The sequence below is a fragment of the Lupinus angustifolius genome, chromosome LG07 (genome assembly GCF_001865875.1).
Source record: "Lupinus angustifolius cultivar Tanjil chromosome LG07, LupAngTanjil_v1.0, whole genome shotgun sequence".
Classification (NCBI taxonomy): domain Eukaryota; kingdom Viridiplantae; phylum Streptophyta; class Magnoliopsida; order Fabales; family Fabaceae; genus Lupinus; species Lupinus angustifolius.
Genome location: NC_032015.1, coordinates 6,224,961 through 6,248,604, shown reverse-complemented (window position 1 = coordinate 6,248,604; position 23,644 = coordinate 6,224,961). Strand labels below are relative to the sequence as shown.

General features: G+C 31.0%; 3 protein-coding genes across 7 annotated transcripts; 1 reads left to right on the top strand and 2 right to left on the bottom strand.

The window, feature by feature from the left end:
* On the top strand, positions 354–3,884 carry LOC109352508 (probable pectinesterase/pectinesterase inhibitor 46). Its single transcript, XM_019594520.1, has 3 exons — positions 354–939; positions 1,823–2,323; positions 2,925–3,884. Exons 1-3 carry the CDS (start codon positions 393–395, stop codon positions 3,602–3,604), a joined length of 1,728 nt encoding a protein of 575 aa, XP_019450065.1. The 5' UTR covers positions 354–392; the 3' UTR covers positions 3,605–3,884.
* Positions 4,223–8,740, bottom strand: LOC109352774 (probable pectinesterase/pectinesterase inhibitor 47). Its single transcript, XM_019594970.1, has 3 exons — positions 8,020–8,740; positions 5,273–5,627; positions 4,223–5,011 (listed from the first exon to the last, which is right to left on the bottom strand). Exons 1-3 carry the CDS (start codon positions 8,671–8,673, stop codon positions 4,320–4,322), a joined length of 1,701 nt encoding a protein of 566 aa, XP_019450515.1. The 5' UTR covers positions 8,674–8,740; the 3' UTR covers positions 4,223–4,319.
* Positions 13,456–18,405, bottom strand: LOC109352030 (type I inositol polyphosphate 5-phosphatase 10). 5 transcript variants are annotated; one of them, XM_019593800.1, is made up of 10 exons: positions 17,959–18,405; positions 17,517–17,588; positions 17,172–17,253; positions 16,084–16,162; positions 15,889–15,993; positions 14,965–15,484; positions 14,656–14,843; positions 14,418–14,526; positions 13,799–13,950; positions 13,456–13,724 (listed from the first exon to the last, which is right to left on the bottom strand). In XM_019593800.1, the coding sequence occupies exons 2-10, from the start codon at positions 17,586–17,588 to the stop codon at positions 13,520–13,522; spliced, it is 1,512 nt and encodes a 503-aa protein (XP_019449345.1). In that variant the 5' UTR covers positions 17,959–18,405; the 3' UTR covers positions 13,456–13,519. The 5 variants fall into 5 exon arrangements, with proteins under 5 accessions (XP_019449345.1, XP_019449346.1, XP_019449348.1 ...); XM_019593801.1 differs by having other exon boundaries at positions 13,799–13,944; XM_019593802.1 differs by having other exon boundaries at positions 13,520–13,724; positions 17,517–17,557; positions 17,959–18,268.

Below are 23,644 nucleotides of genomic sequence, written 5' to 3'. Positions count from 1 at the left end.
CACAAATTCTACTTCCTTCTCTGGTTGACTTATTTGCATTATTATTACTACTACTAATACTTTCTGATAGATCAACTTCAGAATTCAAATAATATATAACGAAAAAGATTGAACATTATAATTAAGAAAAGAAAACTGGTAAACCAATTACAAATAAAAAATACATACATGTCTAACATGTTAGCCACTACAATATTATTCAACATGCAACAAATGTTTTGGTGCCTCGCACGTAACACCGCGTTACGCTATACCAAATTTCCACTCTTCCTTTCATCTACAGTAATCTATACTTATATATATCTATATATATATATATACTTTGACAAACATGTTAGTGTCACCAAGCATAACAAGTTTCATTACAACACAAGCTAGCAAAACCTTAAACCATGTCTTCCTCACAATTCTATGGTAAAGTAGATGAATCTGAGCATGCTATGCTCCAAGTTCGCCAAAGAACTCGAAAAAGAATCACTATCATAGCATTGTCTACAATAGTCCTTGTTGCTGTTGTATGTGCTGCTGTGTTTGGAACTGTTGCTCACAAAAATGCTCATGATAATTCAAATGGTAATGGCAATAATGGTGAACCTATATCCAACGCTGTGAAAGCTGTTTGTGATGTGACTTTATACAAGGATGCATGTTATAGAAGCTTTGGTCCTTTGGTGCAGTCAGATCATCTTACACCTGAGGATTTGTTCAAGTTATCAATCCAAGTGGCTTTGGTTGAGGTTTCCAATGCTGTTCAGAAATTCTCTGATCAGGGTTATTTTGAGGGGTTAAATAGTGATAATAGGACCAAGGAAGCTTTGAATAATTGCAAGGATCTTTTGGGTCTTGCTGTTGATCATCTTAATAGTTCTTTGTCTTCTGAGGGAAACTCTTCCTTGTTTGATGTTTTTGATGATCTTACAACTTGGTTGAGTGCTGCAGGTATTGTTATTTATAATTATAAGCATTAAGCTTTTTCTTTTTGTACTTTTCAAACTTACATGCTTCATGCAGCAACTTATTTTTTTGGCACCCCTGAAACTTTTATAAAAAGATGAGATTCTCACGTTGCATTTTACCCAGTCCCTTTTTTCTTACCTCTATATTTTATAGTTGTTGATAAAGAAAGACTTGTCTATGCAAACAATAATAGGTGCCCAATAATAAATGATCAATAGTTATGAAGTAGATATAAAAAGAGTATAGGAAAAAAAAGATAAAGTGAGCATTTGCATTAAGGCTTAATATTTTTATATAACATGTCCTCCTCTATGAGACTTAGTCATCTATATATCTTCTGCTAAAAATGGTTTTATATATAATTCCTTAAGAGTTATATATTATTTGACTAACTGAACATTAAATTTTTTAACTATTTTAAGAATAATGACAGTAAAGATGAAACTCTAAATTACTTGATATAAAAGCTATGATAAAATTTCATAAACCAGTGATTCCAAAAGCTGAAACAATAGGTGAGTGGTTATAAATGGTTTTATATCTATCAACTTTCCTTAATATTTCATCCTGTTTAAGAGCTATGTTTAAATAACATTTCCCTTCTTGCTCTCTCTTTTCAATAAGGGCTGCTTTAAGAGTTTGGTTTTGGAGATGAGAGAAGGGAAAGAGAATGTTTCAACATCTCATAAGTATATTTCATGACTCTTAAGCCTTCATTTTCCATCGCTTCAAAAACTCAATTCACAAACAGACCTTAAAAGAATAGGTGATTGCTCTCATAAGTTGTCCTAGGACAACTCCAACGAAAATCGAACATAAAAGAAGCATTTTTTAAGAACAATGTCTGTTTTTTGTGCTGAAACAGGTACTTACCAGCAGACATGCATTGATGGATTGGAGGAAACAAAACAAACATTGAAGAACACTGTTGAGAGCTACCTCCAAAACTCTACAGAGTTCACTAGTAACAGTCTTTCAATCATAACATGGATTAACAATGCTGCAAACACAGTAAACTTGAGGCGCTTATTGAGTTTACCTTATCAAAATGAAGAACCAAAGTGGCTTCATTCCAAAGACAGGAAGCTACTTCAAACAGTTGATTTGAAAAAGAAAGCTGATATTGTTGTGGCCAAAGATGGCAGTGGAAAATATAGAAAAATTTCTGATGCACTTAAAGCTGTCAAAGATAAAAATAAGAAGAGGACTGTGATATATGTGAAGAAAGGGATTTACTATGAAAATGTTAGGGTGGAGAAGAACAAATGGAATGTAATGATCATTGGTGATGGTATGAGTGCTTCAATTGTATCTGGCAGTCTTAACTTTGTGGATGGTACCCCAACATTTTCATCTGCAACATTTGGTATGTCACACTTTTCATTAAATGTTATTTACATTTAAAAACACAATTTTGATTTCAATAATCAAATTTGCACATCAAAAGATCTATGTAACTTTTACATCAGTATTATCTTAGATAGTAAATTAGGGGTTCAAATTTTGGACTGTCATAAAGCGATCTATTACTTGATATAAGAAAAATAAAAAACTTGAATGGTGATTGGATTAATGTTAAAATAGAATCCTGGGTCTCAAACATCGATTCGATTGAGGATAAAGAAAGAGAACTTTTGGTTCAGTTCTCAACTTTAACGACAGAAAAAGGATTGAAATTCTATTGAGTCTGACTAATAGTGATCATTTATCAAAGAATAACTTTGGTTATCAAATGATTGAACAACCGGGAGCAGTGGACTTTATTTATCCATAATCCTAACTATGATTAGCCTCAAAGTTATATATATGTGGGGTATGATCAAAGACAAAATACACATTCTAATGCACTCTCCACTTTCATTTTATCAAACTGGTAAAGTTTAGATATAATGATTTTGATGTGAAAATATAATATATGTTTGGATGAATGGATAATATTTTATGTCTCTCGTTGTGGTGCAATTCAGCTGCATTTGGGAAGAATTTCATTGCTAGGGACATGGGATTTCGCAACACAGCAGGTCCACAAAAGCATCAAGCAGTGGCAGTAATGACAGGTTCTGATCAATCAGTTTACTATAGGTGTCAATTTGATGCATTTCAAGACACTCTCTATGCCCACTCCAATCGCCAATTCTACAGAGAATGCAACATTTATGGAACAGTTGATTTCATTTTTGGAAACTCTGCAGTTGTAATACAAAACTCCAACATTCTGCCTAAGGCTCCTATGAAAGGCCAACAGAACACAATCACAGCACAAGGCAAAAGTGACCCTAACATGAACACAGGAATCTCAATTCAGAATTGCACCATTTCACCCTTTGGGAACTTAAATTCTGTCCAAACTTTCCTTGGAAGGCCTTGGAAGACTTACTCAACCACAGTGTTTATTCAGTCTCATATTGCAAGCTTCATTAACCCAAAGGGTTGGTTACCATGGGTAGGGAATTCAGCACCAGATACCATATTTTATGCAGAGTATCAGAATGATGGACTAGGTGCTTCAACAAAGAATAGGGTGAAGTGGAAGGGTTTGAAAACCACCCTTAATAGTAATCAAGTTAACAAGTTTACTGTCAAGGCCTTTCTTTCAGGAGACAAATGGATTCCGGCTTCGGGTGCCTCCTATAAATTATCTCTGTGATAACTTTTGATGCATACACAATTTATGATGCTTTATGATATTTGTTTGTAATTTTGTTATTTATGTCCAACTTCCTATTGATTTATCTTGGCATTGCATATTGATTAATTTAATTTGAGGCTTCTTTTGAGACTCTCTAGAGGCATTTTCAGTACCAGATTATTTTTCAACATACATAATATGATACCTATCTTAGATATCATGTCACAATGAGTGTAATTCATTAGTATACTATATGTTATTCTGAAATAAAACTCATATGACCAGAATATTATTTAAATGTTCTGATATGATACTCAAATAGCACAAATCTTTCAGATTTTTTTTGCAGTATGTTTAGACCAAGTTTTTTTTAGTTCAAGCTTGATAAGGAAGTGAAATGAAACAAAACAGAAGGCCTTAAACTTTTTAACCTTCAACTTTGTAACTATTCAATTGAACAAAAAAATCACTTTTATTTTTCCCATGTTTAGCAAACATAACAACCAATACAAGGATGAAATTATTCCAATGCCATTGGTATTTGAAAGGATGTTCTAAATAATCAACAAGGATAACTTATTTATTCTGATACAAAGTTTTGAATTTCATCTTAACACTCATACCCTCAACCCTTCTGAAAGTTTAATTATCCAAAACCCAAAAAATGATATAGTTAAACTATCACATCTAACACAATGAATCAAATTTATTACTTCAATATAAACTCAGTTATCTAATGTAGACCTTCAGCATAGGGTATATCTGTGTTGGGTAGCCATGTATTCCCCAAGGTAAAATTAAGGACAGTAAAGTTCCAAGCTTGTGTAGCATTCAACAGATTGTAACCATGCCATTGTACCCTTTTGTGGGTATTAGAACCTGGTCCATGGTTTTTGAACTCACCATAAAAAAGTGTGTCTAATCCAACTGTGCCATTCCACTCTAACCAACCCAAAGGATGAATCAGATCTCCAATGTATGATTGCAAGTATACAGTCCTTGAATACTGTTTCCATGGCCTACCTAAGTAGTTTTCTGTGGAATTTATCTCTGCTGCCAAATCTGGTGCAGCATCAATTTTACAATTTTGTATGGAAATTCCAGTTACTTGGTTTGGATCATTTCGCCCTTGTGCTGTGATAGCATTCTTCTGGTTTGGCAATGATTTTCTGGCATAGATGTTACACTTTTGGAAAACTACAGCAGCATTGCCAAAAATGAAATCCACAGTGCCATAGATATCACATTCTCTATAGAATTGCCTGAGAGAGTGAACATAGAGAGTGTCTTGGTATCCTTCAAAACTACAACGGTAGAAGACAGATAGGTCTGCATTGTTCCTCACAGCTACTGCTTGGTGCTTTGTAGGGCCTGCTGTGTTTCTGAATGTTACATCCACAGCAATGAAATTTTCTCCAGAAACAGCTGCATTAAACATGCAAGGAAATATGGAATTAGATTTAGCAAAGAACAGCTCAACGACAACGACCAATTCTTTATCTCACTGGGTGTGATCGGCTAAATTAATTAAAGGAGACTTCCTTCGTTACAAACTTTAGGGATATGATCTTAGAGCATTTCCATCCATGCATTGTTATTGAAGCAAGAACATTGTTAAGGTTATTCTTATAAGAGAGTAATGCATTAATTGAATTTTCAAGCAAAAAAGAGGAATAGTACACTGACCAAAGGTTGAAGAATTGAAAGTTGTCCAGCCATCTATAACACTATGATTCCCTGTGATGACAGTGTTGTTGATACCATCTCCTATAAGCAAGATATTCTTCTTGTGTTTGGGAACAATGACATATTCATTATAGTATCCTTCTGTGACATATATAAGGAAATAACCATCTTCTGGTTTTGTGTCATTAGGTGCAGCAGAAACAGCATCTTCAATGGAAGTGAAGTTGTGTGTTCCATCAAGGCTCACAACAACAAATTCATTCAGCAATATTCCTTTGCTTTCACTTTGTTTCAGAATCCTTTCACTTCTAGTACAATTCGATGATTTTTTGCAATGAAACTCTTTGCGAACAGTCTGCACCAAAGTAATGCTTCAATTTTCGCCTTTCAATAAACCATTTTGGATTTACAATATATAACCATTATTTACTAAGATTAAGTGACTTCAAGACAAAAATTAGGCATAGATTATCATATTTTATTTCACCCGTAAAAGCTACATTTTTTTTCCTCCAAAAGGTGATTTGATTAAATATTTAAGTTACATTCATATAAACAATTTTCCTTTAACATGTTAATTTATAGGATGTTATGTATTCAGGAGTTTAAATCCAAGTTCATTAAGTTGTTCAAATTTTGTTTGCTTCTACAGTCATATTGCAACTACAACAATTATGACTACGTTAGTCATAATAATCTGCAATCTAATAAACATAACTGCAAAAATTATTGCAGTTAACATGAGCGGTTTCTTTTTTCCTAAATTTTCGTGAAAGAAAATTATTGAGCGCATCTGAGAATCATTTGTTTTCAAAAGGCATCATTATTAAGCTAACCGATTAAGCATGGAAGTGATATATATTGTTTCTCAACAGGCTTGGTAGAATTTGAAGACGAGAAATGGTACATATTTTGTTAATCTAAAATGCAAGAATATGGTATAAAAAACTGTCATTTATGAAACTTCTTACGAATATGGGGTGTGACGAACATGCCAAAGGATATATTTAAGTTTTTGCTCATGTATAACTTCGTGCAAATTAAGATTGTTAAATATGAATTAACATGAAGAAGATGTAGCGTAGTTAAGACTGGAAAGCTGGAAAAAAATTCTCTCTGAGTTATTGATATTATCTTTATATTTGACTAGCGTGTTGACATGCACTCTCGTATCTGTCAACTCACTTTCCTATCGTTTATAATGTATAGTTTGTATTTTATAAATTCAAATATAATTTTTTGCGTTCAATTTACGGTTGAATTTACTCAATTGGTCTAATATTCAATTTTTTAAATGCACTTTTAAAATAAGAAGATAATAAGGATAAAATAAGAAAATAATATTATATGGTTTTTGGTAGAAATAAAAAGATATTTAGGGCAAAATAAGAAAACACAAATTATACCATGATGGTTGGTTATTTTGTGTTTTCCTTTTATTAATAGTATAAATTAATAGTATAGATGGTAAAAAAATATTATCATATCACATCTAAAGGATAAAATGATCTTTATCAAAAAAAATTCTCTATGTTTTTTGTTTACTTCTATTTTAGGGATGACAAAAATGACTGTGAGACCAGTAGAAATAACCATAACGGATATCCACAATAATAGCTTTTGTGAGATTGTATATCATATATTTTATTACATGCGGGAGCGGGTTTTGTGATACCCGCAAAGTTATATATTTAGTTTTTAATTAATTTTTTATATATTTACTATTATTTTGAGATTATATATCATATATTTTATTATTATTTTATAATAAATTACACCTATTTGATTATGATTATAAAATTTATCATATTATTCATAAAAAAATTATTTTACATGTTAATTATTACAAAGTATATAAATATATAATTAAAATTAAATACTCATTACCCGTATGGGTATCGGCAAATATGGTGGACTTGGGAAAGGGAAAGTACTACTACCCATTCTTATCTGTCTCCATGGATAAGATCTTAACTACATAATAACACAAAAAAATAATATGTAATAATACTTTTATCCATTTGTTTACCATGAAATCACATTTTTATTATTAAGAATATGTAAAAACAATTATTTACAAGGAGGATATTTGTACTCATTAATACCATTTAACTCTAGTTATGATATAATATTAATATAATATAATGGCATGTGCATGGTCTGTGGCTAATGACATAACAAACATAACCCCACGTGACTGATCATCAAGTTGTCAGATTAGTACAAGGTTAAAAAAAGAACCAGGTTGACCTGCACCCATCCCATGATTTTCCGTCCAGGGATGTGGTTGACTTGCCTTATTCTTGTTAAATTTCTTGGAAGCTTAAATTAGATGACTTTAAGTTTGGCATCACCAACTAGGTCAGGTAGAAGCAACTTTAATGATAATTTATTTGACCAAATTGTTTATGTTGTCAAAAATTTACTTGACTGTCATGAGACTCATGAGCACATACAGATTAGAAAATTTTGAAAAATATATATATGTGTCCGTACTTTTTGTCATTAATCATTATATAAGATTTTGGTTACCCAATTTATAAGAAAGCTTATTGTTTGAACTTTGGATTACCAACAAAAATATATCATTTCAATAATCAGTTACTCCTATAATAGAATCAATGAAGAGCCATATGCATATTCCAAAGATATATATATATATATATACACACTTGGACATCTCATAGTACTTAGAAATGATAGAAAATAGAATATTAAAAAGTAAAAAGGAAGAAGAATTTGGTTACCTTAATGAGCTTTTCAAGTGGCTGCCTGACCTTGAAATCCTTGGTGGGAAGGCCATGTTTACGGGTCTTATGTTTTTTGAGGTTTTTGTTCAGAGACTGTGTAACCAATCCAAGCGACACACTATATAGTTGTGTAACATTGGAGAGAGGCACAGCAAGTGCATTTGCAATTTCACTCTTGGTCACCACCAACCCATCATAGCAAGTGTAATGGTTAGTGGCCACAGCACTGAGATATGTTTCAATAGTTTCCACCAACTCCTCGCTTGATGAAGAATTATAATCAGCAGATTTAAGCGCTTCTGACACTGATTCTAAGTAATCCACGTTGAGGTGGTTGAGCTCACTGCAATCATCAAGTGCTGCAACCTCTGCATGGTTAAGAGAAGAAGAGTTATGCTTCTTTTTGAGGAAATCTTGAAACACTTTGGCTAGTTTCTTGGCTTGTTTGAGGCTTTGTTTGATGGAGAATTTGCCTAAGTGGTATGGATCAGAAGGGGAGGAACCAATGGATGAGATAATGGAACGACATAGTTTTGGATAGAGTGTGGATTTGCATACTGAAGAGGGAGAAGGAGGAGGGGTTGGAGGTTGACCTAGGAGTAATGGTACAAAGAGGAAGAGAAGAAAGAAGGACAATGAAGGTGTTAACATTGTAGTAGTGTATTGAATATGAAGGTTGAGGTTTTGAATGTGATGCTTGGGGTGTATATGTTGTGTTTTGGTGTTGGAAGAATGAGACATTTATAGGCATAGAGAAGTTAAGACTTAAGAGGAAGCATATCTAAATGGGAGAGAAGAAGAATTATTAATGAATAGTAAGAACAAGTTGTGTGGGGTGTCGGTTCCAGCATGCAGAAAAGGCGAGAATTAATGCATCCTATACGATAGGAACGTGCATGGAATTATTGGGCTTGAAACAAGTGATATTAAGCTGAGTTTTCTGCTATACATTTATATTCATATACTATTTTATTTTTCTTGTATTACCAATTGTATTTTCTCATCAATTGGGTAAGAAATTAATCTTTTTTGATGTACGTAACTATCTCTACTAACTATCGATCACAAGAATCAAACTATTAACATTTTGATCATCTTAGTAATCTAGCGAGACCTTATATCATTAGACTAATACATTATTTGTAAGGTTATTTATATAGTAGTACAGGTAAACATTCTACTATTTAAATATTGTATTTTAGCTTATAGGTATCTCTTACTTTCTATTTTTGAGTTTATGTATTGTATCTTCATGAATACATGTATTAAGGATGCATTACCATTTAAAAAATTCTATAGACTTAGTTTTCTCGTTAGCATCATACATATCATACTTAATAATTTTCCATCAATATATATAGTAGAAAGACAATATACAATATAAACTTAGTCTTGACATGAAACCTTATGAGCCCATACAATTTTTGAGTGTGTCTACTTAAATACTTCAAACAATATTTTATTCCTTCAGGATAGAGTCTCGATGACTCATATCTATTACCCCATGAATTTATTATAGTCATTGATTCCAATTATATATGTATTGGAGCACTTGAGATAATTAAGGAATTATGTTTTTGTGAAACACTTGCTATTGGTACAACTAATAAAGTTATCGACCACCTTTTCTTTCTTTTGTTCCCCCCTCTCTGATGTATCACATAGTTGGGAAATTAATTTTGTCTTTCGAAGGACACTGTCACATGCAATATTTGAGTCTATTTCCGCATAAAGATATACAATTAGTTTATATGTACAGAATAGTAAAAGTGTAGTCTATATCTATGTACACACAAAAATGTGTTGAATGTGTTTAAGTACAAGTAGTTTAAATACTTGTTGGCGTGACTTTGTGGTTTAATCAAGGTATCTCTCCATACTATTGTTTACTTATCCAAGAATTTAAATATGTATGCATTATATTCACAAGAAATACATTATATTCTTTTCATTCTTTCCTATATCACTTAAGACATGTGAAAACAGCTACTACGTCCAACATACTAACCTATTTATTTGATATCATATGATTTATTAAATTATAAATTAGTATATATATATATATATATATATATATATATTATTCCTTTTTAAGAGAATAGTGCTTATTTTATATAAAATTAATAAACTTGTTAAAGGTATGTAGTTAACTTTTGTTAATAAATTAATATGTTTCTTGACCAAGAGAAAGGTATCATCCTGTAAAAGTTATTCATGACAATGGAAAGTTATTATTCAAAAATATGCAAATTGCAAGGTTGACACCACTAGAATACATTGACCATAAAGTCTAAGGTAGGAATATATTTTTTTATATTTTATTTTGACAGTTAATTTATGTTTTTATTTACAATGTATGGTTTTGACATTGGAAATAATGTGGTGTGGTGCCTAAAATCATAGAGGGTAAGTAGATGTAACAATAAAGACTTCTACTCATCCTAATATTTTGTAGAAGAATTTTTATCTCTAAATATAAATTATTTTATAATATTTAGGTTATATTAAATAATTCATACAAAATATACCCCTAAAAGTTACCCTCTATGATTATTATTATCTTTATATTCCAATAATCATTTAACTCTCCCAATGTTTACATATTTTTTTATAAATTTGAAAATATATTTATTTTTACTTATTTTTTTAGCACATATAAATCACCTAAAAATGACTTATAATTAGTAATAGATGAGAGATAATACTATTTTCACTCAATCATATTATTTGTCCAAGCATGCTAATAGTTGGGGGAGTTGCAAATGGGATATAGTGCATAGTGCTAATTTGATTATTACATCAATTTTTGAATGTGGTATTCCAGACAATTTAAATTGCTAGGTTTCATTTGTTGACTGTAAAATATTCTAACATAAACATACATCGATCTCTTAAAAACTATATCTTTTATATTCACAAATAGTTGTATTATAAGGCTTTAACACTAGAAAATATTATTCTAGAAGTTGCAAATAACAAGGTTGACTTGACCGTAGAAGATTACAGCTAATTGGTTGACTATATATAAAATCTTATTAACCTAAGTTACTATGTCTAATTCAGATGATGTTTCCCAAGCTAGTGACCATGCAATATAATAGGGGTTGACGCTTAGGAAATGTGCAATGTTAAATATATGAAGCTTCTTTGTGATTCCAACATAAAAGAAAATAGGTAGTGGCCATCATTTTTATATTCATGAACATGTAGAATGTGAGATACCAGTTCTATACATGACATATTTTAACACATCATTTATATCCCAAATGTATTTTCTGTCATGGGAAAAAGATATATACAACCGACAGTTTAAATGTTTTTTATACTGTCACTCCATTATCTACCATTGATTTTTAGTCATCATTGACTTTTAAATAAAAGTATTGCAAATGAATGGTAGATGATACATTGACTGTGTATAAATCTTTATACTGTCAATGCTAATATTTTACACTCTTATGTTATTTAGTTGTCATTGACGGTCCAAAAACATAGACTAAGTAAACTGAGTTTAGGGTAAGCAAACTCATGTGCATGATAAGTCCAGTGGTTTAGGGTATAGCTTGTAGATTATGATGCAATTAAGTCCTGTGGTCCCAAAAGGGATCTCCCCAGCTATACTACAGAAAAATTGATTTTTATTATCAAGTATTTTGTGATTAATGGATATTAGTGAGTAAAAAATTGTTTATGGTAGCAACATCTAGGATGGATTCTTACTCACACTTTTATAGAGTATATATGAGCTGATTTTTTATGAAGTGAAGTATAACTTTTGCTATTAATCATATCCTACAATATTGCTGGAAACTCAGATTCAGACAACATTATACTCACATATATAAAGTGTCACTACTCATATCATGGAGAATTTGTTTTATGATTTAGAATTAGAGAAAAAAGATGTTATCCTTAACAATGTATGAGTTTTATATACGGTATCATCTGTCATTCGTATTTATTATCATTGATTCTTCATAAAAAAAATAATTCAAATGAATTGTGAATGCTCTATTGATTGTGTTAGGTGCCTCTCGTTACTATGCCTTAAAAGAATTTTATGACTATTTTATGGCTCTCTTTTAAGGGCATTTTATGTCACTTTTATGGCTTTGTTTCCAAGCATCCAATACTTCATATCCAAGATACCAAGACTTTGCTTGCCTATAAAAGGACACATATAGAGAGCTTCAAAATCATCTTCACAACACACAACATTTCTTTCATTTACACATATATTGTGAGTGCATTCTTGGTGAGAATTCTTGTTCCATTTGAGAGAGTATTTGTGAGAAAAAATATTGTCATTTGTCCTCATCATTATAAGAGGATTTCTTGTACTCTTCTTTTTTACATAGTGGAATTTTGCTTTTGATCGCCCGTGGTTTTTTCTTCTCACACTGAGGGGTTTTTCCACGTTAAATTTTGTGTGTTATTTTCTTTATCCTTTGCTTACTTCTCTTTTGTTCTCAATTGATTCAATCCTGTGTTTCCGCATTGTGCTCTACCCTTATATAAATCTTTACATTAATGATGCATATATATTATACTCTTGTAATTAATTACCCCAATCACATTTAAATGATGTATTAATGAATTAAAGTTACATAAGTTTAACACAATCAATGTTTAGATATAATAACACCCCCAAGCAAAGGAACTGGATCAGAGTTTATGTCCCCGTGTCCCAATTCAATCACTCTTTGCCAACAAATAAAAATAACACTTTATTTTAATTTTATTTTATAAAATTAAAATATTTAATCCATATGTTTAAATATAAATGGTATGGGATAGAATTGGGGACATCATTTTGGGACAGGTGATCCCCATCCCAAGCCAAGATTCCTATGGTGGAGGGAATCATGGACATTACCATGCAAAGGGAGCCGAGGCAAGGGCGTAGAAACTAGGCTCCTATCTTTGCTGAGTTTTTCTGACTATTAGGGTTACCCTAATAATGTGGGCCTCTTTGCCCAGTATACGAATGTTGGGCCTGACTTCAGCATATAACAGAAGCAATGCTCATTAATTTGGCAGAGGTAGTAGTTTTCTTTCCTTGTAGCTCATACAATCTCAAACTCAACAACACTCAAGAGTTATATGTATTTTAACTCACCTAAAATCTAATACATTCCAATTGTTTTGACCCATAAGAGTTTATATGTATTTGCATTGATAAAAAAAATAAAAACAACTAGCCCATAAACTGCTGAAATTAGAATCTCACATGTATACCATTTCCAAGGAGCAGATAAGAAGTGTATCTGAAAAGGTTGACTAAAGAAGTTAATAGTTCGAATATGTCTTACTTTATAAATTATTATTTCATTATTAAATATCTTATTTTTCATAAAAATCAGATATTGGGTTTCATAGCAAATCTTACTCTCTAAAATGCAATGGTCAAACTATTCCTCTTGCAATACCATGTAATATTATCAAGATTCATGCATGCTGTTTTTTCATGATATATATCATAAACTCAGTGGTTACATTATGAATAAAATGAACTTCTTGTGGGTACTAGATCTTCAATGTCAAAGTTTAAACTTGAAACTTTCTTCTTTTGTCCCTTGAACATAACTTCAACTTGTACTAAAAAATTTGCACAAACAGGTCTGTGGTCAGAAAACTTTAGTTCTTTACGTATGTAGGAAAGTTGCTGAATTCCCCTTCCATGCCACAAGATTCTATCACACCTGCAATCCTTCATCATTCAGATTTAAAAGAATATATGATTTGTATTAAACTCGAACCGACAAATATTACATACCAAGCTGGAGTTCGCCTTTTGTTCTTTGAAACTTTTACACCTTCAAGATAGTAAGTATCTGAGTTTAAGGGATATTTATAAGTAGGTGCAAAGTAAATCTTCCCCTCTTTCCACCCCTTAAATACACGACCTGCTTCCCTTTCCATCTTGAGCTATGAAAAGAAGAAATATTATATATAGATGTATAATTAGAAAGGTAACTAAATGTCACCACAAAATTACAGATACATGTAAGGTGGAACTCTAGCTGAATTTTCAGAAGATTATGAACAAAGTATATCAAAATCAATATCTTCCCTTTCAAGTTTCAGTTTTTTGTTGTTGGTGTAACTGAAAATTATGAAACATAAGCACCAGAACTAGGAAGGAATTATATGAGAGTAATGCTACACATAGGATTTTGATAAGTCATAGTAGTAAGGATCAATTTCACTTATCCATCTAAAGGTCAAATAGAAACAATGCCTAAGCATTCTAGCGAAAACTTCCGCATATTAAAGTTATGCTATTTAGTATTTTCCAAAGTATAATATCTCTTGGGGACCAAATCGAAAAAGGGTATGGGCGTAATTTACAAATCACAAAGCATGGCATTAAATTTACAGGCAAGGGAAACTACCTGATCCTTAGCAAAAAGTGCAGGCCAGTTCTCCTTTTCTACAAGCCTTTTTGCATCATCATAGCTCAAAGAAATTCTGTAATTCAAGTCCCCAAACCATATGATCTGACTGGAGACAAATTTTCCCCATCTAATCAGAAATTTTGGGAGCAAGGATATTCAAATTTATTGAAAGTTATAAGCAATTGAAAAATCTTTGCAGTATAACTCCTTATATATAGTTTCAAGTGATGCTCACTCATGATCTAAAATTTTGTCAGGTATCCTACTAGTCTTGCAAATCCGTGGAAACTGAGTGTTCTTTAGTATTTCTATGACATCAAGATTTCTGCGAAGCTCGTCTCCCTCTTTCTCGCCAGAGGCCAAATGACTACAGATAAAACAAAAACTTGTCGTATAAAATGACATGCTCACAGATATACACCCCTGCAGCCACAGTACAGATATAGTGATGTTAGACTAAAAAAATATTGTCTTTTATTGATACTTTGTACACATTTGCATTGAAAAGTAATGATCCTTTTCCACAAATTAAATTTTAGACTACCTTGTTTCCGAGGCAACCCATGATCCCACGACTAGTGCAACATATTCTCAAATGGCCTACATGCTGAACAAGTTCCTTCCTCATCCAAACACATACAAACATTCCAACCATTTGCTTACATGCAACAAGGCTATATTTCATCTCATTCTTAGCTAAATCAACAGAAATTGGAAAACTGTCATCCTCGTCTTCAGTGGAAGAATCATCTGGCTTTAAATTTGATTCTTGGCATCGAAAACAGAAATCCTTAGCAGCCTTTCTTTCCATTTCAAGAGAACAGTTACAATTTTTTAACCTTTTTCCATTTATTTTCTTGAAAGTTTTCTTAATCTTCTTATATGAAGGCTTTTGGAATGACAATGACCCTCCAAATGATGCAGTAGGTTTTAGTCCTCTAGAGGCCAATTCTGAAGGAGGACCGTTGAGTGATTGATTGATAAGAGAAAGCCATTTTGCAGCAGGTTCATTATCCTCTAATACTAGCACGTTTCCCGCATTTAAAGGGACAATCTCCTGAAAGCTAAAATGATGAATAAAGACACATTACAATTAGAATAAATCAAAGCAGAAATCACCAATTTTAGTGTTTCGTAGCTAGCAAGGCATGGCTTGTTACCCAAATATTTTTTAAGGTTCAAGAAGATAACAACACATGTACTACGAGCAAAGGGAGCATCAGTGCATGCATATATTGCACTATTGCAGTGAGTTTGTTCCGAGATCAAAAGTCATACAGCTCAGTTTTAAACTTAGAATATGATAAAATATTGATGGATTGTTGTTAGTTAACTTAAGTAGGTAACGAATGATAGTTAGTGAAGTCCCTTAAAAGAAAGGGCATATTCTGGATTAAAACTGTTTCATGGATTAATATAATTAACATATGAAGTATTAGAGAGATAGATGGAGAGAAAGAGAGCATACCCCAGAACAAATATATCATGTTCATTTCGGATCTGGAGAAATTCACTCAGATCAAGGTTCCCACTGGGGCATTGACCTCCTAAATTCCATGTTGCTGTGAATACTCTTGAAGAGTAAAAATAATCAAATGACTGATCATAAATATTGTAACAACAGAAGGTTATAAACAACCAAAAAACAAAATCTTATAAATACCTGAAATTCTGAATTGTTTCACCAGAAGACATAGTTGGTTCTGAGCCTCGATACGAAATAGATGTATGAGAAAGTTCTTCTGCAAGTAAACTCAAGCTATTATGATTTTTTACCCAAAAAAAACAAGGTAAATGAGAGATTGGTCAAAAAGATAAGGCCAAGAGAAACTTTGTTTTAGAGTGAAAGTGTAGCTCAAATATGTGATGAGGAAGTGATAAGGGAACTTATGTACAGTTAAAGTTAAAGGGCATATTGTGTATAATGAAGATGAGGAAATGATAAGAAGAGATATATAATTCATTCTTGCACGCCAGGTTAAAGTCTAAACTTAAAAATATTCTGATATTTGGATCATATCATTAGATGCTCCACCGCCAATTGTATAGTTTTATATGTCAATTTTCCAAAAATACAAAACCAAAATGATAAAAATCTTCTTACAACTAGTAATGTGTAGGGATATTATATTACCAAGCACAAAAGGTATATGCTTTTCTTCATTCCCACCTGTTATCTTCTATCAGTAAGAAGGAATTTTGTGTGTCAAGATTAAAAGAGATTTGTGGATAATTAACAGAGAAAAAGAAAATGCTACTTGATCCATCTATTACACTAGGTAAAGACCAAGCATGAATATATTCTTATATATTACATCAAATAGCCTTGGATGTTCCACTCAGCACATTTGAACTTTCTGTTATCTGTTAGGCCAGCTCATCTAACCATTACGCTTCCGATAGAATTTTTACAAAATATCATGCTTATAAGATAGAATAGAAAAAGGTTCCATTCAAAGGGAAACAAAGACATAAGGAATAAGTCAATAAACATTGTCTTCCAACAGAAAAGTAGTGATTTTAATAAATGTTCTCTTCAATAGAATAGTAGTGATTCCACTTTTTGAGGAAGGCAAGTTGAAGTGTTGAAAGGTATCTCCAAAGAAAACAAATAAAAGATAAATCAATGTGTTTACTAGTTACCCATAATGGGAAAAATATCATTGTAGCTTTCTCACATCTTTAGATACATAGCCAGAACATTGTCTGTCTCAATTTAGTTGAACCAGAATGAATTTCCATGGAACTCACCAGATGAATCAACCGAACCTCTTCGAGTTGACATTGTCTTTCCATTTCTCTCTTTCATGGTCAAAACTTTCTGAATAAACGACTGAAATAACATTCAAAAGAATATTACAAAAATCAACATTTAATCAAGAATGTGCTATAAACATTACACAACCAAATCAAACAGTTACATGACTTGAGAGTTTTAGGAGTGTCAGCCCTTAAATATTTCCATGGCAGTGAATTAGAGACACAGACACACCCAAGAAATCTCAAATAATTAAAATAAGGATGATTTTCTTAACCTTAACCCAAATAAGGAACCAAAAGTGTGTAAGTTTTATTGAATAACTAAAGATATAAAACCTGTTTTTTCCTCTGCTGATTGCTTTGTATCATATCTGAAACTGCATGTCTATCCTCAAATTCATTGTCCATCTAAATTCCCAATCACATGCATTAGGTCAGAGGAAATTAATTAATGAACATAACATGATTGTATCTCAAAGGGTTTATTCACACTCAAAGAAACCAAAGGGTATGACCCAGATTGGAAGAAGATAAAAAAAGAACTCACTAGTACCAAGAAAACAATATAACAAGCATTAATATCTCAGAATGAGCCTAAAACTCCAACAGCACAACAATTTTTAACGCTTAATGGCATAAATGAAGAAAGAAATCAAAGCCATTTAAAAACATTGCCACCTTTGGAAATGTTTTTCAAGCATCAATAATAAATACAAAAAAGAACATTAACAGGGAAACACAATAATTTGGAAGGTGAAAAGGAAAAAAGAAAAGAAACCTTAGAAATCCTTGTTCTAGAACTGAAAACTCTCTGCCAAAGGGTCCAAAGTTCCTCTTCCAAAGAGTATAAAAAATAAAGATATATATTACCAAACCAGTATTTTGATGTTTCCCAATAAGATAGGAGATGAGACAGTAAATTGGGTATATGTGCATATAAGGGGGATGTGTCTTCCTTGCACCAAACACTAGAATTGAAAATAGAGGAAGAGAAAAACAATAAATAAAAGAGTCAATATGGAGAATGGATTCAATGGAATGGAATATCTTGCATATGTCCCTTCATTCACATGTTTCATTCATATTTGAGAGAGTACATTTTCAGTCAAAACAATAAAGAATTATTTTGTATGAATGCATTCAGAATTGACATTAAAGTTTGAACCTCGTCCCTAGTACAGTTTGAGTGATAAAAAGGAAAATGCTAGTGTGTGGTCAAAGTGTAGAGAGAACCCATAAGGATTTGATTTAGAGGAGTAAGACGGATAGATTAAAAGTTTTAAAGGTTGGTAAAATGCGATATTTGTCGGAAGAAACAGCTACATATTCCGTAATTACGGGATACATTGATTATACAAAAAAAATTAGAGAGCAAGGAATGAAGGAAGGAAACCCCACGTGTCTGACTGCAAAGAAGATCACATAGTATGTGTCTATCAAGTAAAGTTGACGGCTTCTTCTATGTCCCCTTTCAGCGTGGCACCACAACAGGTAACTTCTGCCTCGTGCTATGAATATTCTTTCCCTTATTAATACTTTAACAAACTACACAATATTGATACTTGTGAGAAGCAATTACGTACTAGATAGTTTGTTCGGTCTGATTGATGATCAGATTTAAAAACGGTGTTGGTTTACTGTCTTAATCGAGTGATTGTTGAACTGCTTTGAACCTAAAAAATTAGTCGGACTATATTAAACTGAATTAACCCTAAAAGTAAAACGGACGATTCACTTAATAATTAAAAAAATAGAATACTACTTTAAGTTAATTCAATCACATTTATATATAATAATATATTTATAAATAAAAATTATTAATTATGTATGAAATCACCCGGTCAGACCAAATGACTTAACTATTTAAATCAGTTAAACCTAATACGAGACATTTTCTGGTTTGATGTCCGACTCGAGTTTCACAATATTGATTGATAATATAATATAGAGTAGTTTTACTAATTAAAATTATATATCATAATAGTATAAAATTTCAAAATTAATCTTCTTTGTTTGAAAGATGTTGTTCTTTGATGTTAATATTGATCTTGTTCTCAATTTAAAGTAAAATAACTCCCGCTAATTAATTATTGGTAGGAAAATATTATTTGATTCTAATATCAACATTTATATTTTACTAATTGATGTCTAGCTTACTATTGTGAAATATAATCTTCATCTTTAGATGGAAATATACACAACTATTTCTAAGAGTTGGATATGGTATACCAACTTTTGTTATAAATTGAGAAAAAATATTTAATCTCGAGTAAACTTTACTATCACATTTAGGTGAGTTTTCTTTCCTTACAATGAAAATCAACATATGATTAATATGAAAATGCCAAAATACTCATTTACCCTATCACCCACCCCATCTCTAACTTATTCTCTCTTCCTTTTTTCGTCAAAATGCAAACCTTTGGGTCAATGTATATAAAAATATGATAGGTATAATAAATGTACCCAAAAAACGCAATAAGTATATAATGAATATAAGAGAGTAAATGTACAAAATACGGGTTGAATCTACTCGCAAATGTAAATTTTAACAACCAACGCAACCTACAAAATAAGGGTTGAATTGGATTTACCAGTTTAGTCAAATTTAAAAAAACACTCCAATTTATTTGGTGTGGGTCAAATAATAAGTCTAAGAAATGTTAAATTTCACAAATATTCCACAATCAAGGGAATTGCCATGCATGGACTGAGACGTCTATTGGAGCAATTATGAAAATGTCTGTATTTGAGATATGGTGCATTAGAACTTCAAATGTTTTAGAACTTGTAATTTGATATTCTTTTTTTTTTTTTGGTATTCTACTAACGAAAGATTTTATATTAAAAAGTATAAAAAAAAGAAGGGAAAAGTTCACAAAACCCCATTAAAATTTATGTGTTTTGCAAGTAGACATCGTAAACTATTTTTTCTTATTAATTACTCGTTAAACTTTAAATATTGATAAAATTGATCTATACATATATACAATTTTAAATTATTAACATTGGAATTAACATAAACACCTACCTCAGCATTATATGACGTAAATAAATATATGAAAAACACAGGTAATATATATGAAATTTCAACTATTAGGCTTACGAAGGATTGATTATGATGACTTTGATGTTAATTCTAATTTCACCGTTAGTAATTTAAAGTTGTATGTATGTAGGGATTAATTTCACAATGGTTAAAGTTTAAAGAGTAATTAGGAAAAAAAAATAGTTTACGGAATCTAGTTGTAAAATATATAAAGTTTAAGTGAGTTTTATAAAAAAATTCCTACAAAGAATAACGAGCATCTCTATCCTATTATTATACAAATCTTTTAATATATGGATACTTTTATAATAAGAGTTTAAAATTTATGTATTATCTGTGTTTTTTATACTGTTAATACATTATTTATCATTGATTTGTATTACTTTTATTGGAGAGTCAATAGATAATATATGAATGATTAATGATTTACAGATAGTACAAAAAACACTTCAACTGTCAATATATATATACTAACTCTTATAATAACTTAGTTTTTGGAACAAAAAAGAGCATGGGAGAGACTTTTATTTTCAATGACAAAAGTCATACTTAAAAAGATAAAAATGTTGTTGAATTTTCTTTTATTTTTAATGACTTGTGTTTCTATTACTTGAGAGGTAAAAAGTTATAAGTTTCAAGCTAAACCATGATATCAATTAATGTCAAGTATGTACACGGTAGAAAGAGTGGAAAAGTGTGTGTCATCTAATTTCAATCCATGAATAAGAGGGTACACATCTATTTTCACATACATTGTGTCATTCCATGTATCATGAGTTTATGATTGGTCAGAAAATATATATTTAAGTTAAAATTTAATTATTAAATATTTTTCTGACCAATCATAAGCTTATAGTACATGGAGTGTCACAAAGTATGGGATAGCAGATATGCTACCGAATAACAGTGGGTCATTTACCAACTTCTTAAAACTTCATAAGTCAAAACCATTGCATCAAGTGCTCTTCCAAATGGATGAATGGGCAGTCAAAGTCAAGTCCGCCAATCTCAAAGTAACTAAATAAATCATGCCGCTTCTTAACCATAATTGATTCAAAAGCACAAAGAAAACAAGGACTCAAAATTGAAGCTACTTAGATAGGTATTATTAATATGGAATCATATCTTCTATCTCACATTTTGTGTTACTCTTGTTAAAAAAAATATATTTAAGTTAAAATTTAAATATTAAATATTTTTTTGATCAATCATAACTCATGTTACATGAAGTGACACAATGTTATATGATAGAAGAGGTAATCCATGTTAATATGGTTTCAAAGATAATTTTGCTCATAAATTATTCATTCCACCTCCTTTTACTCTAACTTTTGTGGTACCATGCTAACTTACAAAGAGACCAAGTCAGCCTACGGAAAGATAGTGACTCAATCCAAAAGAAGTTAAGTGGAGTGGATATACATAGTCTTACTTTCTCATAAGTGAATATGTTATTTCGGAGCCAACTTAGAATACCACCAAAATGAAGGATGGCCATTTGCTTTACAAATATATGGCAAAGTAGGGTTGCTTCAATCCCACTTCACAGACACACTCCTTTATTTTCCTGCTTTCATGCTTCATTAACCAAAACCAAGCCACACCAATATTCAATTTATCTTTCCATAGTTTTGAGCTCTATATTATTCTAAGGAATGAGGACAATGAACCTTTGTCCCATTTTTTAACATATGGTGTTAATAATGACCCATCTATAGACAAGTTGTGTCTTTTCCCCTTCCATTCAGGATCATGTTTTAGAGCCTAGTTGAACACATGAAGAATAACAGTGGCAGATTGTTTCAGCATGACATATCAATTATCATATTATATATAAGAAAATGCTATTTTCTTACACACTGTGGCTGTTGTGTCACATTGTCTGACCTCAGAACTTTTAAGGTTTCCAATTGCTGTTTTTCATTAATTAATTATATACACAAAATCTTAATAACAAAAAGTTATGTGATTTGCTAGATGCTTCAGACAGCAGCATCTGATTATTAAATCATAGATCGTACATGGAATATAGTATTGTCCTGTTTGAGTAATATGCTGCACCATATAAAATTTAATAAAAAAATGGTACAGGGTTACATTTTCAATATTTTTAGAATTACTTTAGCATATTTAAAAGTTTTTGCAGTTTTTGAAACTACAATATAAAGGCAAATTGAATAGTGCAGTTTTTAAACTACTAATCTACTATATTAAAAGAGTAGTAAATTGAATTGAATAGGGCAAATTGTAACCATTATAGTGATATCTCAGATTCATTATTTTTTGACAGTGGAGTTTTGCAAAGTAAGTTCGACTTCCATTGTTTATTCTTTTGTTGTTTTTTTGTACTAAGGAATTCTCTTTATCCTATGACTAAAAATTAATCTTTTTTGAAGTGTGTGACTACCCTCTTAACAAGTTTTGTTTAGAGGAATCGAACGTTTGATATTTTGATCATCACTTTACACCAATAGATCAATATATTGTTGGTAATCTTTTATTGTCTCATCACCATAAATATATTCTTAATTCATTTTCAACATAGGAAAGACATGAATTGGTTAAAAACATATTAACGGAATGTCTGCATAAAAGAAAACATATTGTGTGAAAATTTATTGTGATAATTTTTTTTATTGTAATAATAACCCATGAAAGCGTGTATTGATGAAGTACTTTTTATTTTACAATTCACAAGAGACATGTCAAGGAATGACTTTACATTTTCATCAGTTTAAGTGTATTTTTTCTACGAGAATTGCAGTTCTATTGGTGTTAACAAAAAGAAAGATATCTCGTTTATATACCATTTTCTCTCATATAAGGAAGTTTTTTGAACTAGAGATTCTTTTTTTAAATAAAACTAGTAAATTACTTGTGTATACATACGAGATGATATTTTTTGTCATATGATTAGAACATACATGTTATTGTATATCGCACGAAATTGATTAATTTTGATATATGTTTAAAATTATATAAGTATTAATCTTATATATATCAATGTGGTATAATAATTTCATAAAACCAATGTCCCTAACTTATTAAAGTCAACGTTTCTAATTAAAAAATGGAAGATAGAAGAAGAGGAAGATGAAACAAAACTACAGAGAAAAAAAGAAGTAAATGAAATGTGAAAGGGGATTCAAATCCAATTTAATTGAGATATAATTTTAAAACAAATGAACCAATCAATTATTAGCATTAAATTAATAAAATATACAATATATAAAAAGAGAAGACGCAATGTGAGAAATACATAAGAATAACGTGAACATGTTTTTTAAGAAAAATTTTAGTTGAGAAAATAACGTGTATCATGAGGAACATTTTTTTCTTACATAAGTAAATAGATAGATAAATTCAAGTCTTTGATTTTTTTTGTTTTTTCTTTTGAGTTGACTTTTGATTCCTC